Genomic DNA, 16,276 nt, shown 5'->3' with positions numbered 1-16,276 from the left:
GCCTCACCAATGCCAAGTACAGGGGCACAATCGCCTCCCTAGATTCATCAAAACAGACTCTGAAAGTCACCTTTGGCTGCAAGGAAGGGAATGGTACTGTCTTGAATTAGAAACACACACACAAAAAAAACCCCAAGCCTAGAACAATAAATTATTTGTTTGGAGTAATGGCAGAGAGAAAAAAGGCTCGGCTGAGTCTGTGCTTGAACAAACAGGAAGGGATTTGGCAGAATTAATCTAAACACAATGTCATATTGGGAAATGAGGCTAGGAAAACTGCCCTACATAAATCTGGAAAGTCCCAAGCACGCATGGAGAATCCCTGTTACCACAGTATTTTATTTGTAATGGAAATAAAAGAAAAAGGAGCTCTTTTCCTGCATTTTTAGGATTTTAACGGGGTATTCTGCCTAGAGTAGCCAGAGTGAACTGCAAGGGTTTTTCCTCCCTTCCCGGTAACTGTGGTAGAAGCCAGTGCATAGCTTCCTCCAGCCATACTCTGTGCTCACTGGGCAGCTCTGGTGCCCAGGCCCCCTTTGCTCACCCACACGAGCTGCCCCGCAGTGCTGGGGCACAAGGGCTCTGTAGAGCAGCGACCCGACGCCTCTCAGCCGGCACTGCCATCTCACGCAGCCATAGCAAGACCTTTAGTTCAGCTTTCCACTCTGCCACGGGTCACAGACCACCAGTTCGTCCCAGAGCCAACCAGATCACACACACCCACACCCCTTTCTGTCCTTCCCAAATAAGTTTTCACCTTTGTTGTGCTTGAAAAGCATCAACATTACTAATGCTGGTGCAACCTGGCAGCCAAAGCATGGAGTGGGAAAGGTTTTTGGTGATGCTAGGCTCTTGATTGCTCTCTGTACCACCCAGCTGCTACCACCAGCTCAATGCTTCAAAGCTCTCCAAGCTACCAGGAGCCAGCAGGAAGAATCACAACTAAAATGAAAAGCCGCAGTCATCCAAACAGTTTTAAGTATCATGGTTTGTATCAGCCTGATGTGTATCAGCAGCATAAACTTAACAAGGGTATTTGAAAATCACTGTGTCGTTGTCTTAAAACTGAAGCCAAATTCTTCCTTTATTTACAGCCTAATTCCTTTCCCCTTATGCAGGAAGACAACTTACCTCACACATCTTCATACAGAAGTTCACGTGTCTACCAGAAAGACACTTAACAAAAACTGCTGTTAGAACAAAGACTAGAAACTAGGAGTCCCTGTGTTTATTTACTACAGTTATAATCATTGTAGAAATACATATCATTATGCAAATAAACCTGTGACAATCTATTACATGTAAACAATTCTAAATATAAATTTTAAAAATATGTTTTCTCAATAACAACTATCTATCATTAATTATTTGTAGCAGAGGAGTGTTTGTGGTGGAGCAGGACTGGCAGGACAGCTGTGATGGTTTGACCCTGGCTGGAGGCCAGACACCCACCAAAGCCACTCCATCACTCCCCTTTTCAGCTGGACAGGAGAGAAAATATATATTGAGAGGCTTAGGGGGCAAAACTAAAACAATGTCTGTTTAAACAAGGTTAAACCACCCTGATCCTGATGCCTTGTTCATATGTCCCCCTCAGCCAGGTGAGGACTGTTCTGGGCACGCAGCAGCCCTTGTTACTGTCACCAGTTTCATTTAGCAGCTCTGGGAAAAGCCCAGTCTGGTTAGCCCTGACTGTGAGAACCTTGCCTCCTCCACCACCTCCTTACACTGGCATTTCTTCCTGCACGATGGCCCCACATTTCAAAACAAACAGGACAATAATTGCTCCCTGGTATTTGAAAGCATCCAAATAGTTCCACTGAGATCACCACAGGCTGCACTGAAGTTGCCTGGTCTGGGGATGCTGTAGTCAATCTGGGACTGTTTTGACAATGAGATTATGTAGGCTGTGTGTGGGTTTGAAGGGTCTAAATGCACCCTTGAGCTTGTATCTGCCACTGCAGGAATGTGGGCTGCACACAGAGCATTGAAGCCATGCTTCTGACTGGGATTTTGGGGCCTGAAATCATAAGCCTTATGGTACTCATCATAACTGGAGATACTGCTGTTGCTTCCCACACTCCCATGGTTTTCACTTTCCTGATGCTTCTGAACTCTCAGCCTGAACCTTCTCTGGGAATTGCCTTCCTTAAAGCTAGGAATTTTGTCACTGATTTCAGTGGGGACATAGTTAAATCAGCATCACCCAGCCAACAGTATCCTGAGCTGCATCAAAAGCAGGGTGACCAGCAGGTTGAGGGATGTGGTTCTGCCCCTCTATTCAGGGGGTTGGAACTAGATGAGCTTTGAGGTCCCTTCCAACCCAAACCAGTGTGTACTGGTAAACTGGGTGTACAAGTAGCTACATGGGGGCTTCCACAAACAGATCTGCAGCAAGATGAAACGACATCAGCAAAATAAAAAGAAGGTTGGAATTAATCCTGATTCCAAATAAAAGTATGGGAGATTTGTGGTTCCTTTGAATTGGCACAGGACTCTTGTCCCACCCCACCCACATCATTCACACACAGCATTCACGCTCACATCCACATTCCCACAGCATTCTATCGGAGGGTTCTGCTCTCCTGTATCCAGCCAGGCTCAAATCAGGCCACGTGAATCACCCTTAAAATCACTCATTGATTTTCTCTGAGAGCTGTATCCATCCTTTCAGTCACCTGGGGTGACATTGCTCAGGAGCTCTTCCACAGAGCTGTGCTCATACCAGTTGTGCCTGGCACTCCCCGCAGCACCCACACAGGGACAACTCATTACAGGATTATGTTCCTTTAATGGGAGCACACCTTGCCACACTGTGCCAGGGTAGCTTTTATGCAAACTGTTGTAATCTGACCAGTTCTTTCTGAAATTTACAGGGTAGAAGGAAAATGATGAAAATGTTACCTTTTTTCCAAAGCGGTCCCTTTGGAATACGCAATGGATCAGAGGGTTGCATTGGTGCAAACAGGCAGCTTGAAAACCCTTCAGCATCAGTAGCTGAGCAAGTCCCTGACTGTCCTGAACCTTCTGGAGACGAAATCTGGTCCAGGGATCAGGAGAAGATGAGTGAAAGGCCAGAGGCAGCCTGCAGACCCTCACGTGCATCTTCCATCACGAGCAATGGGAGCTGCACCTCTGCTGGAGACAGCCCTGAAAAGGGGAAGAAAGGAATAAAGGGAATCTTCACAAATGCATTTAAGAAGATGAAGAAGATCAAGCCACCCAGTGGTAAGTGCTCCTCCATTCTCCTTGCACCAGCTCACAGTTATCTCTAGAGGGGCTGCAGGAGATGGAGACTTGTCCCCTGGAGAAACAATGGCACTGACAGATTAAAGTGACTTGGCCAAGGACCCCGGGGAAACATAGGCTAAGCATAGGCATGACCTCAAGCCCTGGTCCTTTGGTACCTTGAGGAACTGCCAGTTTGCAAGTTTTCTGTCCAAAACAAAACTTATTTCTTCCTCTCTTGAGGGCACAGAGGTCTGTGGGTGGGTGAGAATCCAAGGCATACTTCTCTGCTGTGTTCCTCCATGAAACCAGCACCCTGTGGAATCTCCTCCTGCCCCAGGGACAGCAGCAAACAGCATGCATTGGTCTTCCCTGGGACTGATATCTGAACATGCAGCTCCTCCAGTGCTTAGAGACGCAGAGAAATCCCTGCTTGGAGAAACCCAGAACTGGACAGGAAAGTGCCCCTTGGCACTTCCAAAGCTCACCTGCTACCTCAGGTGACCTGTCTCATTACTTGGTTCATAAACTTAGCAAGCTGTACCTCAGAGCAAGTTGATTTTTTTAGTCCTACCTCCTTCACTGAAGGAGCTCTTCCAAAGTCTCATTGTTTTAGTACAAATTATCTAATTTCCAGGCAAGCGTTTACCTGGCTAATTGGCTTCTCTTTCTTCATGTGCCAGATGTTTTCCTTCTCGGCCTTGAATTTGCTCAGTGAAATGAACAAGCCTACTGAAAAAAGGCCCTTCATGCCTTTGTTTTTATTGCTGCATTGCCCTCTTTTTCTTTTTTTCTTTTTCTTTTAAATAAATCAACCAGAATTGCAGAAAATAACCCAGGTGAGATAATGCCAGTGCCTGGTGCAATATGTTACCATTTTCCTATCTCAGCTGGACATTGCTCACTGGATACATCCTTGGGTCATATGTGACATCTTTGCCATCATCTCACAGTAATGATTTATTAATTCTCCAGGCATCTCTCTTCCTGTTCCACCTCTAGGCTGATTCATGTCCAACTTGCAGCAGAAAATCCTATTTGTTGCTAAGTAACTTTTGTTCTATTGAATCTGTGTCTGATACTGTGTGCTATTAAATTTCAGCCCGTTTGCTATTCAAGTTATCCCCTTGTTCCTGCATAATGCACCAAGCCCTCAGTCTCCATAATGTCTCTGAATTTTGTGTAATCAGCGGATGCCAATAGGGCACTCCCAGCTTTTGTGCCATGGTCTCCACAGAGAATATGAAGCACGATGAGTTTCATGAATAATGTAAGCTTTCTCCACCCAGGGTTTTCTATACAAACCTTACACGCCTAACAGAAGTTATTTTGAGATATAACTTCTCCAATTTAACTAATAATTTTCCAGATTGCACTGTGTTGGGTCACTAGCTGTAGCTCAGATAGGATAGTTCAGTTGTGTTTATCTTGCCTGCTAAATGTGTCCTCTGAAAAAATCTCACAGGTCAGATTATGCCAGTCTATTTCTGGAAAACCCGTGTGGTATCTCCTCTAGCACATCTTATTTACATTTTTCTATCTTGGGTTTGGGGTTTTTTTTCTCCTAAAGCCATGCTTCTTACTTGAAGTCATATTAATAGGATGGGAGATAATAAATAAATCAATTCCCACAAATCTAAAGTTTGGGAAAAAATTATTTCCATATGCAACACGCTGGTGTTTACATAATGCTAATGGAATTACCACTTCCCCAGTTAGAGGCAGGCTAGGAATAATCTGATCTTCAAATAAATAGAAAAATTTGCTGTGTGGTGAAGGAGCCTAATATCTAGTTATTATAGCATTATAGAAACATGACCATCTTTCAAAACCGTACTCCAAAGCCATCATTTTATATAAAACAAATTTAAATCATTGATATTGGATTAAAAACAAGGCTGTTCTTTTTTACTCCAGTCAAACAAATCATGGATCTCCTTGAGGACAACAAGCTTTGCGATGCTGCTCAGTATCTGATTGTCCTGGAGAAGAGCCTGGCAAGCAAAAGTGAGGAGGGGCTGAATACCAGCCAGCAAGATGTCGAGTCCGTCCATGAAGTTCTGAAGCACAAAGTCTTCAGCATCTTGAAAGACTCTTTACTCCTGGCGAAAACAAACCCAGAACTGCTGCAGCAGGCAGTAGAGGCATTGAAAGAGCAGGAGAGAGAAGATCAGAACTACACATTAGAGAATCCCCCTGACCAAAACATGCAATTTAGACCTAGAAAATGGAAAGAGCTTTGGATGGCTACAGTAAAGGAGTCAGTAGAAACTCGAATGAAAGACACAAGCCGTACACCTAGAACTGAGAACCTCTCTACAGTTGGCCAGAACCTCTTGCACATGGGAAAGACAATGAAAGAAGATTTGACAGTAGTTGTAAAGTACATTAAACAGCTTTATCCTCCTGAGTTTAATGTGTTCAGCACTTATGCAGAACTCTACCACAACTATTTTGCCTCTGAGGCAGAGAAAAATGCTGAGTCTCATCTGGAAGACAAGGATATTTACCTCCTCCTCTCATGGGCACACAACATTTATCCAAAGTAAGTAAGGATTTTGCATGTGTTTATCCCTGGTGATCAACACAAGTTCACTGGCTGCAAAACTGGATGCTTTCTATTTATGAGTCGGTGTCACTGCAAAGCAGTCTAGCACCTGGCTAGACTTTGGTGTCACTGGCATCACACTGAAGTACACAGGCTGGCCAGGACACACTCAAGGCTGCTAGTCTAAACCAAGGGCTCACCCCACTATTCCAGCTTCTGGGCAACAGACGTGCACACAGATATTTTACTTGTGGGGCAAATTGACCAGGTTCATTGCTGTGATCTCCATTCCAGCTGCAGGTCTGAACTCATTCTTGGAAAATTTGGAAATTTTAGCCTTCTGGACCAGAGGGCTGCCAATAAATACAACAATCTGAGATGCAGTTAGCCTGGGATTGGAGGAAGTTTTTTAGTCATCAACCACAGCCTGTGCTCTCCTCTGGGTTAGAAGACCAAAGGTTGAGCTCCTGTAAGAGGTCATCATCAGCCAAGAGTTGCCCTTCATTATTGCTAGCAATGTATGTTATGGAATGGAAAATATTCTTTTTTGTGGCTTATAGTACTGGATGGAGAATTAAGGGCTCTCATTTCTTAGGTGAAAACCAGTAAATACAGCAGTGGTGTTTCTTCCGCAGTTCTAAAGCCATTCAACCTTCACTTCCACTTTTTCCTTCTCTTGTTTCATTGACAGGGTATAATGAGTCAGTGTTGGGTCTGGAAAGCTTCCAGACCCAGTGCTTGCTCTACCTACAGCAAGATATTCAGGCCAGAACTGGCATGTGTTTGGAAATCATTAGCTGTGAGGAGCAGGGCTCAGCCAGAGCAGTGCTGCCTGGCGCTGGGGACTATGTTGGCCAGGGCAGCAGCTGCTTTGCTGGGTGTTTCCAGAGGTTCAGGTGCCTGCTCAGGGACCACTTCTCTCAAGATCCAGCAGTGAAGGGAGCAGTGAGGAAGAAGAAGGTTGCACAACAGCCTGACCTCAACGTCCAGCATCGTGTCAGAAACAGTGCGTGGGAAGCACGGTGGTGGGTGACCTGTGGAGCTGGGTCATGTGCAAACATGGGAATCAAGTGATGCTTGGAGTTACTCTGTGCAGCTCCAGGAAGAGAGGCTGCTTCCTGATCAGTCCCCAGTGAAGTGCTGGCCCGATCCCCCCAAAGCTGGCAGGTCCCTTCCCTCGAAGCTGCTCAGGAGCACCCAGCTCAGGAGGCATGCTGAAGACATGACATCAGGGTATGAAACTACCTGCTCCATTCCGAGCTAGCCATGTGTCCTGGGACTAGTCCCTCCTGCTGCTCTGGGCACCCAGCGCTGTGGCTGGTGCTCGGGAGGCTGGCAGAACATGACCCCGTTCCCGAGGTTGCTCAGGGTCCTGCTCCCACAGGTCCCATCTCTTGCACAGATTCAGGTCCTGCAGGTCCTGCCTGTACTAAGGACCGTGCACATTTCCATCTGTTTTTTCACCAATTTCCTGAAAAAATTTCAGTGATTTGCATCAACAGCTGTCTTGAATTACACTGCCCTTGGAAAATGTGATTGTTTGGTTTTCTCATTCCAGAGATATGAGAAAAGATCATGTTTTAGCAGAGGAGTTGGGAAAAATTGAGCTTGGAAGCCTTTTGCCATCAAGTCTGAGCAAAAAACTTGAAAAGAAATACCTTGACAGTGAAGAGGTGAGAATCTGTTCAGTCCCTCCTCTTCCCTTTACTGCTCCCATACAACTCCTTGGAGGAGCTCTGACTTGTCCTGCATGCACGCTTCTCACCTGTGAGCCAGACACACCCTTCCAGAGAGAAGCAAAAGCAAGAATGTCTTTGTTTCTTTTGAGGTCAATTTTGTGCTAGACTGAACTTGCAGAGCAAACTCCTGGGTAGCCCAACCTTCTGCCCTGGAAGCCATCCAAGAGCTGCTCTGTTCTTGCAAACTTTGTGGTGGAAAGGTGGGAAAAAGTCCAACTACAAATCTTTGTGGGTGACTTTCTGGTGAACTGTTAAATCTCTGAAGGGATTTATGCTCCCTCTCGCAGATGATGGTTTCAGAATTAGTTCTGGTCTCTGCAGACCTTGGGTGAGTGTGAAGCATGCAGGCCTGGTCCTGAAAAATCTGTGTCTTTGAGGGAGGATTGTCTGATCCCCAGCAAATAACAGTTGCTCTGTCTCTTGGATCGGTCCTGCCTTAATGGAAACAAGAAGCAACTTTTACAGTATTCTCATAACTTAATGCCTTTGACATTCTGGGCTGGAATTCCCGGAAAATGAAAAGGCAAATTCCAGGTTTAGCTGTAACCCGTGATGGTTTGCAGATGGAAGAGGTGGGTGTAAGGGCTGTGAAGCACACAAATGCAGCACTTGGTGACTGGAGATAGAACCAGCCACCGCACAGGCCATTTCAAAAGCCATTCCCTGCTCAGCGTGTGCGCAAGAGGGCTCAGAGCAGGGAAAACCTTGAGAACATTCTGTTTCGCTCTCCAGCATCCGTGAGATGTCAGGAGTGCTACTGAAAAAGGATTGCGAAACCAGGGGTGGGGGGTAACACTGAGTGTGACCTGCAGGCGCTGCGTGGCTGGGGGATTTTGGGCTCCGGCACGCGTAGCTGCCTGCGGCCTTCTCACGCGCTGCTCCCCTGCCCTGACGATCACCACTGATGTGGTGGGATGCAGGGCAGGGACATGGATCTTGATCTTCATTCTCACCCTGAAATACTCAACTTGCTGTTGCACAGATGGATGTTGTGAGGGGGTTGTCCTTGCTGCAGGGTGAGGCATCTGGTAACAAAGAGCCTTTATTTCTCAAACAAGGACGAGGGGGAAAAAAAATCAGCTCAGCCAGATAAATGGTGGGTGGGTGAGTAAAGCCTGCTTAAGGCAGGAACTGCAACATCCATTTTGTGGTAAATGCTGTTGTTCTTCCTTCCCTAAAGGCTACTGTCAAAAATTCACTGAGCAGATGTTTAGAAAAAGAAGTTCAAAGATGGAAAGAAGACAAAGAACCAGAGAAACTAAACGGACATTTTCAGAGTGAATTACTAGCAATATTTGTTATCCAGGTAACACAGATCTATCTTATAAATGTATAGCTGTGTCCTGCGTGGATCCAGGATTCGAGACTAACTGTAGTCAGTACAGAAAAGCGAAAGGCCAAGGTGCTTGTGTAGGGCAGTAGCAGAGGTGGGTGGTACAGGGGAGCCCTAACCCATGGTCTGCCATGGCCCTCATCTCCATGTGCTGCAGAGTAGTTTCTCCATAAGAAAAATGAGCAAGAAAGTTACCTTCATTTCTGCCTATGTGTTTTTTTCTGAACCACAGCCAAATCCAAGCTTTGGGTAATGTATCAGCAGAGAAAGAGAGATTTAGCTGAGCAGGGAAGTAGTGCTGTGCTGCTGCCCAGCTTGCGCCCGCAGACCCTGTCACGGGCCGAGCTGCTCCAAGTGTTCATGCCCTTTCCCCATGCTCAACACTCTCTCTCCTCTGTCAGCAGAGGATTAGCAGAGTTGATATTTTGAAAAACAAACCCTTCATATATTGAGGTTGAGCTTAAATTGGGGCTTTTAATGCAATCTCTGAAAAAAGCAAAAGAACCCAAGTGTCACTTTCCCTGCTTTCTCGGCTATTTTATAGGCTTTCTTTAATGCTTCTTGCTTCTTCACCTCTCTCCCCATTTGAAAATTGAGTTCAAAATTGGCTTGAGTACACCAACTGAGTATGGCTGCTCTTCAAGGTCCCTGGCTCAGTCTTGGGGAGGATGCAGGAGAGCTGGGTGCAGTTACCACAGTTAAGGATCTGTAGCATTTTTAACTGGGAAACCTGGCCTTTTTGGAGCAGGTGGCATTTAAAATTGATCTTGTTTGTTTGTTAGAGTATCTACAGTGGGCAGAAGCGGGCCAAGGACATCAGCCCAGCAGTGGGTGAGGAGCTGTCGCATCGCCTGTGGAAGGAGCTGCCTGCCTTCCTACAAAGGTGCGGTAAGGCAGGGTTGGGCAGCAGGGCTACCAGAGTACCCAGGGAACCCACTCATCTACCCTCTCCCCATCTCCCCTCCAGCTACAAGGATGCTTTTGAAGACTTTAAGGAGAGAAGCAAGAAGCACAGATACTACAAGCCTATACTGATTGCAAATATTAACAACTGCTGGAATTTTAGGTGAGGCTTTGCTGCTTTGGAAAAGGCTTTGCCCCTTCCTCTGCAGGCAGCAGATGATGGTGTGATAGAGGGGAGATGGGCAGAGGAAGGTCCATCTGCCTGCAGAGGAAGGTCTGAAGACCTCTGAACTTCTCCCTTTCTTTTGAGGACAGATTATTCTGACCTTGCTGATGTTTCCTTGCAGGGACTATACAGAGAAAAACATGTCAGAAAAGGACGACAATAAAGCCAGTATTCTTGGCACTCTCAGTGACATTGAAAACGGCGGCTTCGATGTGCTGCTTCAGCAGGTGTTTGTGCAGCTGAAGGTACCGTATCCGCACCCCAGACCCTCTTACCCACTGCTCAGCCTGTGCTGTGCCAGGCAGGTTCCCCTGCCATGCCATCAGCCCAAATGATTCGAATGCAGCGAAGTTCAGAAGGGTTGTGGGGCAGGTCACCTCTCAGCATCAGGCAGAAAGCCCTGAGTCACCCCTTCTTCAGCTGGCCCCAAAGCCTGCAGGCACAAGTGAAAGGATTTAGGCCTGATGGTGCAAGTGAGCGTAAAATGTGCTGATCACACCTGAGAGAAGTGAGGCAGGAGGGAGAGTCTCAACCTGCAAGTGTTTGCACACCAAACTGTAGGAAGCAACCATAAATGACATGAAGTGAAATTAAGTGGCTTTTAGCTTCTTCATGGAGATGGCCTGAAAGGCACTTTTGGTTTCTTTCTCCTTTTTTTTCTTCCTTTTTTTTATAACATAACACACCATCATACATGCTTTTTAACTTAAGAGTGGCAGAGGGGAAGACACAGGAGTCAGGAGTCCTCTGCCCCAATCTGTCCTGCTTTCTCTGTAGATGTCAGATGTCCTTTTGGAAGGCATCTGACATAGCAAGGCTGCTTTTCTTACTGTTTTATTTCTTTTCTGTGGCCAAGAAAAATTGGCCACAATGAGACTGAAAACATCTCCTAATGATTAATTTTTTCCCCCTGATGGTTCTAATTCTCTAATCAGACAAGATGATGTGGACAAAACACTAAAATGTGGAAATAAAAAAAAAAAGCATCTCCAATATGAGCTTTTCAAGCTCAAGAAACCAAGATGGGGACACAAACCCAATACAGCCCACTCTTCCCCTGCCCCCTAAGTCATTGTCACACGTCCCTGCACAGGACTGCACACTGCACTGTTGCTACATAGGATACTGTACATATAGAAATGTGAAATACACATGTGCATAGAATTTGTTTTGAAGGATCTAAGCAAAGTTTCCTTTTTTTTCAGCCGATTTATAAGAAGTTTACAGAAAATAAATGGGACTCGAGCAATGAAATTATGAATGAGATCATTAAAACCACCAGCAAGCATATTTCAGACTTCCAGACCCTAAAGGACCCTTTCTACCATGTAAGTTCAAGAGAAGTATTAGAGGGATTCTGGGATGCTGAGGCTATGTTTTCAGGTCTGATCCTCTGAGATTGGAGTTACCTGGACCCACATTAAGCTGGTGAGCTGCCCTGGCAGCAGAGCTCCCTCACAGGCAGGATTGCCAACAGCATGCAGTTTACAGAGATTAGCCACATCAGTTTTACTCTTCTCTGGCAGAAGCAGGCACCTGTCACTCTGCTGCAGTCTTGGCTGAGAAAACCAGCCTTGCTATGGAGAAAAAGTGCTCCAGCAATCACCCAAAATATGGATTTCTTTTTGTATGGGTTTGGTTTAGCAACTTTGAAACACTGATGTGATTGCATGATTGTATCTCATGGCTCCTTTCATTTCCCTGAAGACTGGAGGAGATGGATGCAACTGGGAAAAATCCCAGATAACTCAGCCACAACCATATTTTTAGTGGTGCTGAGTATATATGAAACATCACAACTTTAAAAAGTCTTTGATTTCCTGCCTTTGTCTTTTTAATTGCCTGGAAAAAAGGACAATGTTTTGAGTATTAGAGGAACAGGAGGAGCAGCATGAATTCCTGTTTCTCTGCAGTACTGCTACTTCTTCTCTAACACACATTAGATCTTTTATATGCCTTCAACTCTTCCCAGAAGGAAACAATATTTGGAAATTCCCAAAGTTGTTAGTTTGAGTACAAAGAAATTCTCAGCATCTAGGATGTCCCGTAACCAGCTGTGAAGAGACTGGCAACCAGTGCTGTGCCTCTCCTGTGGTCAGCAGCAGGCGTTTGGTGTCTCATGTCTTACAGCACCTAAGACATCTTTGTCCTCCACCCACAGAGGACAAACCTATGGTTTGTTTTGTCCCCAAGCAAAAAGCCAGATGGAAGATCTCTCTCCTTCCCAACAGGTTATTGTTGAGAAGATCCATGCCCATTTGGTTAAAGAGTATATTGTGAGGCTGCTGAAGAGGAAAGTCAGCCTGAAGACTCCAGGGCAACAGCAAAACCTGGCCCAAAACATATCCAAGAATGCTGCCGACCTGGAAGCCTTCTGCACCAGCAATGTAAGTGAGTGCTCATCGCATCTGCAACAGCATAGGGTGCAGACACCCTGAAGAACAGGAAGATGCATTTTCTGGGGCCTCTCATTAACCTTTCTGAATCAGCTTAATTTCCTGTAAGGCAGAAAGAGGTCTCCAAGTTCCCTGCCCCAGCCTGCCTTCCCCCAGATGGAAAGCAGTGATCTCATCCTCCTTTGTCCCATAGGAACTGGTTTCCTTTTGAAGATTTATACTAATGGGGTCAGAAGATTTAGCTAATCTTCTCCAGTTCCAGTACAACTTGCACAAGTACACAGTACAACATGCACCTTTGATTTCCCTCACTCTGCTGCTGTTAGGCCAGGCAAGGGCTGGAACAGGTAGCGTGGGGTCTCTGGTACACAAGGGTTTCTTTCACAAGACCCCTCTCTGTCCTCTGAGATCTCTTTTCTTCTTCCACACCTCTAAATTTATCTGCTAAAAAGCTAAGCCAAACCCTGTCCTTACCCACCCCATGCATGTTTTACTGGAGAAGGAACAAGCCTGAACATCACTTGGCATGGGTGGGAGGTCAGATAGCGGGCACCTGGGGAAATCCAGGTCCAGTGTTTTACCTGAGTGGGCAGGGAGAGGATTTTGGCAATGTCTGGAAATGCTGAAGGCAGGGTTGTGTGCAGAGCTCCAAGAAAGCAGCATGTGGCTACACATTACCTGGCCCATCACTCCTCATACACGTCAGGCAGTGTAGAAACCCAAGGGAAGGAAAATGAGATGGGAGGGAAGAGCAGAGAGAGTCTGTCAAGGTGGATGTGGAAACCTCAGTCATACGGCAAACCCTACACCACTGTGTGGGAGGATTTGAAACAACCACAGAACTGATCCAGTTTCTCTAAGGCTGGCCCAGGCAAAGTCTGGGCTACAAGCATGACTGAAAACAGGCACCTAAAATCCCTGTCTGTCCTTCCCCCTCACCAGAAAACAGCCTGAGGAGCCATCTGGCACCCTGGTGAAACCCATCTCCTGGGCAGGTGGGTGGTTTGCACCTCCACGATGCCCTGCTGACCTTTTCCTCTCCTGGCAGGGGTCTCAAGCCACATGGCTGAATTCAGCGCTCCCCAAACTGGCTGAAATAATCCGACTTCAGGATTTAGGTGCTATTAAAATCGAAGTTGCGACACTCGCCACGACATACCCAGACATCCGGTAAGAGATCTGCACATACCTGTGTGAAACTTTAATTGTGCCAGGAACTAGTCCAGTGAGTGTAAGTGAGGTTCCTACCGCCTGAGTCTACAAAAATGGGGGTGGGGGGGTAAGGTGAGGCTGTGGCAGCCCCAGCACCACCAGTCAGCAAAATAAACAAGTGGAAAAGGCCAATTGGTGTATTGCAAAGTCTGGCCTGACTTTCTCCTTTGCCTTAGAGAGTCCCTACCCTACCCCAAACCTCCCAGGGCAGTGCTGGCCCCCATGTAGGACTGCCAGATGCTGACCTGGTGTCTACTGAGGACCTCAGTGCCTGCTGCAGGGTGAGGCTCTCCTCCTGGCATGAGGGGCCCAGCGCAGAGGTCTGCCAGAGGAGGTAACACCTTGGCGTTTCTCTTCCACAGCAAAAGGCACCTGGAAGCGTTCCTGCACATCAAAGCCAATTTGTCACGTGGTGAACTCAAAAGCATCCTGGGCTACTTGGCAGACAGCACGGCGTCCACGCTGCCCGTAGCCCCGCTCTTCTCCAACATCAATGTGTCCTAGGCCGAGACCCCCCTCTGCACCCGCCTTGTGCCAGACTGTGGGCTAAGCTGGGGATGGAGACTGTCGCCTGGAGCGATGCACAGTGCACACTGCTGCCTTTTCCTACGGAAAGTACTTTGTCCTACACCAGTGCTCAGCATCTTTATGGGAACCCCTGTCCTCTGTTCACAGCTGGGGAAAGGGGGCACCCGTGGGAGGAGCAGTGCTTGCTCCTTGCAGCAGTCACTGGCTCCCTCCGAGGTCTCCTTGGTGCCACCACCTTCTCTGCCTGGACATTTGCCTAATGCTCTGACCTCCATCTACCTCACGGGGTGCCACGAAGGCCACATTGCTGACTCCCCAGCTAGCCCAGATCAAGCAGAAACCTCCTATGTAGCTCTTTCTCTTCTAAGGAAATGGAAGGAAAGAAAAACTGAAGCAAAAATTTAGAGATGTTGGAAAAGTCCCATGTGAGCATGCTTGCACCCCCTCTGCCACCTTCTGAGCTGGACGAGGGCAGCTGTCTTAGGCTGATGGGAGAGGCAACAGGTTCTGGGTCAGGAGGAGCTGTGGCTCAGCAATGGCAGGACTCCTGCTGTCCCTCTGCTCTGCTGCAATCCCAGATCTGGGGCTTGGAGAGGCCCTAGCTGCAGGCTGTGTCCCAGGCAGCAGTGATACCCAGGGGCATTGGAGTTTCTGAACTGGCCTCAAAGAGCCCTGATAGTCCCCACAGCAGAACGCTGGCCAGGGCAGCATATGCTTCTTTCACCTCCACAAGGTGGGAGGACCTGACCCACCCTCCACCCCCCCCCCCCCCGGGAAACCACCAGCCCCTCTGCAGTGAGTCCTCTGGAGCAGCGCCCTGCGAGCAGAGGGTCAGGAGCAAACTGCTTGTTGCAATGGATGGTGTGGGCGAAGCACCGGCATCTAGTAAAGCACTTTGGATATTACTTAAGCCCTCCTTATCGAGGACAAGGACTTTTCCAGACCCTGTTAACATCAGAGGCTGTGAATGGGTGGTGAAAGTGGTCTCAAATGCCATTAAATGTACTGAGCATCCTTTATGCACCACCCCTTCCTTGCTCACTCTTTCCCCTCTTGCTGTGAGGTAGATGTGAGGTGAAAACACCAATGGGTCTGTTGTGAAACTATGGGGCTTTTTACAGCCTAGTTTTTTGGGAAGCGAATCACTTGCCAAAACAACAATATGTTTAGTTGAAGACCTTTCCTTTCTGCTTTTTTTCTATTTCAACTTTGTTTCAGTCTGTAGAAAGTCAATCCAGAAGGAAGATGCATGATGACTGTGCAAACCATGTAATGTATTTATATGCATATGCGGTATACCACTGGCGTGGTTTTGCATCCAATTTTATTTTTTCCTGAGAGATATTAATTTGCAATGTTTGTATTTAAACAGCATTCAAATACGCTAGAAAAGTGACTCATATATTCTGTGTCTGGCTGTTGTTTACTGCATTGCCACATGTAGTCCTATGTACTTCTGCAAAGGGCCAATTCTTACGCTACTCTCAGCCTGCGCTGGTGAATGTCACCCACTGGTTCCAGGTAGGGAGGGTCTTGCTGGACAACAGACAAGCTGGAAAAGCAGAGGCATATGCTGTTTGTGCTGTGTATTGGTCTCTCTCTGGAGCAAGGACTGCCACATGTGCCGTGATTATGGTATCTGTTATAGCAAGGTCCAAAACATCAGCCTCTAAGCACTGAGACCACAGTCTCAATATTTGATAATAAAAAGTTATGTATTTGATATGCATCTCATCCTTACTGCTCTGGCATCCCCCTTCCTCTGTCTCCGTTGTCTCCTCCTGCACACACGCACCTTTAGGAGCTGCAGCCCACCAGAAGCTGCCCCAGCTGCCTCCCTGTTACCCTCCGTGCAGTTGCTGTTACCCCTGCGGCTTTGCTGCTGCGCCATGAAAGGGGTGCTGAGCGCTCAGGGCTGCTCAGCTAGCAGTGGCCAGCGACACACACCGGGAGAAGGAACCTAATTGGGCTTTGGTGTCCGTCTGCTGCCTTGGCACTGGTAGTTCAAACCCAACTCTTCTTCCATAAGCACACTGACATTTGCACAAACCTCATATATACACATAATGTAAACAATTCTCACGCATCATTTAAGCCCTTATCCCTGCTACACTGTAAAGCCCGATGTCGAAATGACTTCCGACAGCACTGAGCGCTCAGGAC

General features: G+C 47.1%; 1 protein-coding gene across 1 annotated transcript; it reads left to right on the top strand.

The window, feature by feature from the left end:
• Positions 1-2,888: 2,888 nt before the first annotated feature.
• On the top strand, positions 2,889-15,836 carry LOC311196948 (tumor necrosis factor alpha-induced protein 2-like; the record flags this gene model as incomplete). The annotated part of the gene is made up of 11 exons (XM_084270621.1): positions 2,889-3,228; positions 5,146-5,773; positions 7,335-7,449; positions 8,696-8,821; positions 9,631-9,731; positions 9,816-9,914; positions 10,099-10,222; positions 11,183-11,305; positions 12,209-12,364; positions 13,422-13,543; positions 13,948-15,836. 11 exons carry the CDS (start codon positions 2,889-2,891, stop codon positions 14,087-14,089), a joined length of 2,076 nt encoding a protein of 691 aa, XP_084126747.1. The 3' UTR covers positions 14,090-15,836.
• Positions 15,837-16,276: the final 440 nt, after the last annotated feature.

Source organism: Gallinula chloropus (assembly GCF_964237585.1).
Source record: "Gallinula chloropus genome assembly, chromosome: 14".
Classification (NCBI taxonomy): domain Eukaryota; kingdom Metazoa; phylum Chordata; class Aves; order Gruiformes; family Rallidae; genus Gallinula; species Gallinula chloropus.
Note: the sequence above shows the minus strand (reverse complement) of the source record. Positions and strands in the feature narration are given on the sequence as shown.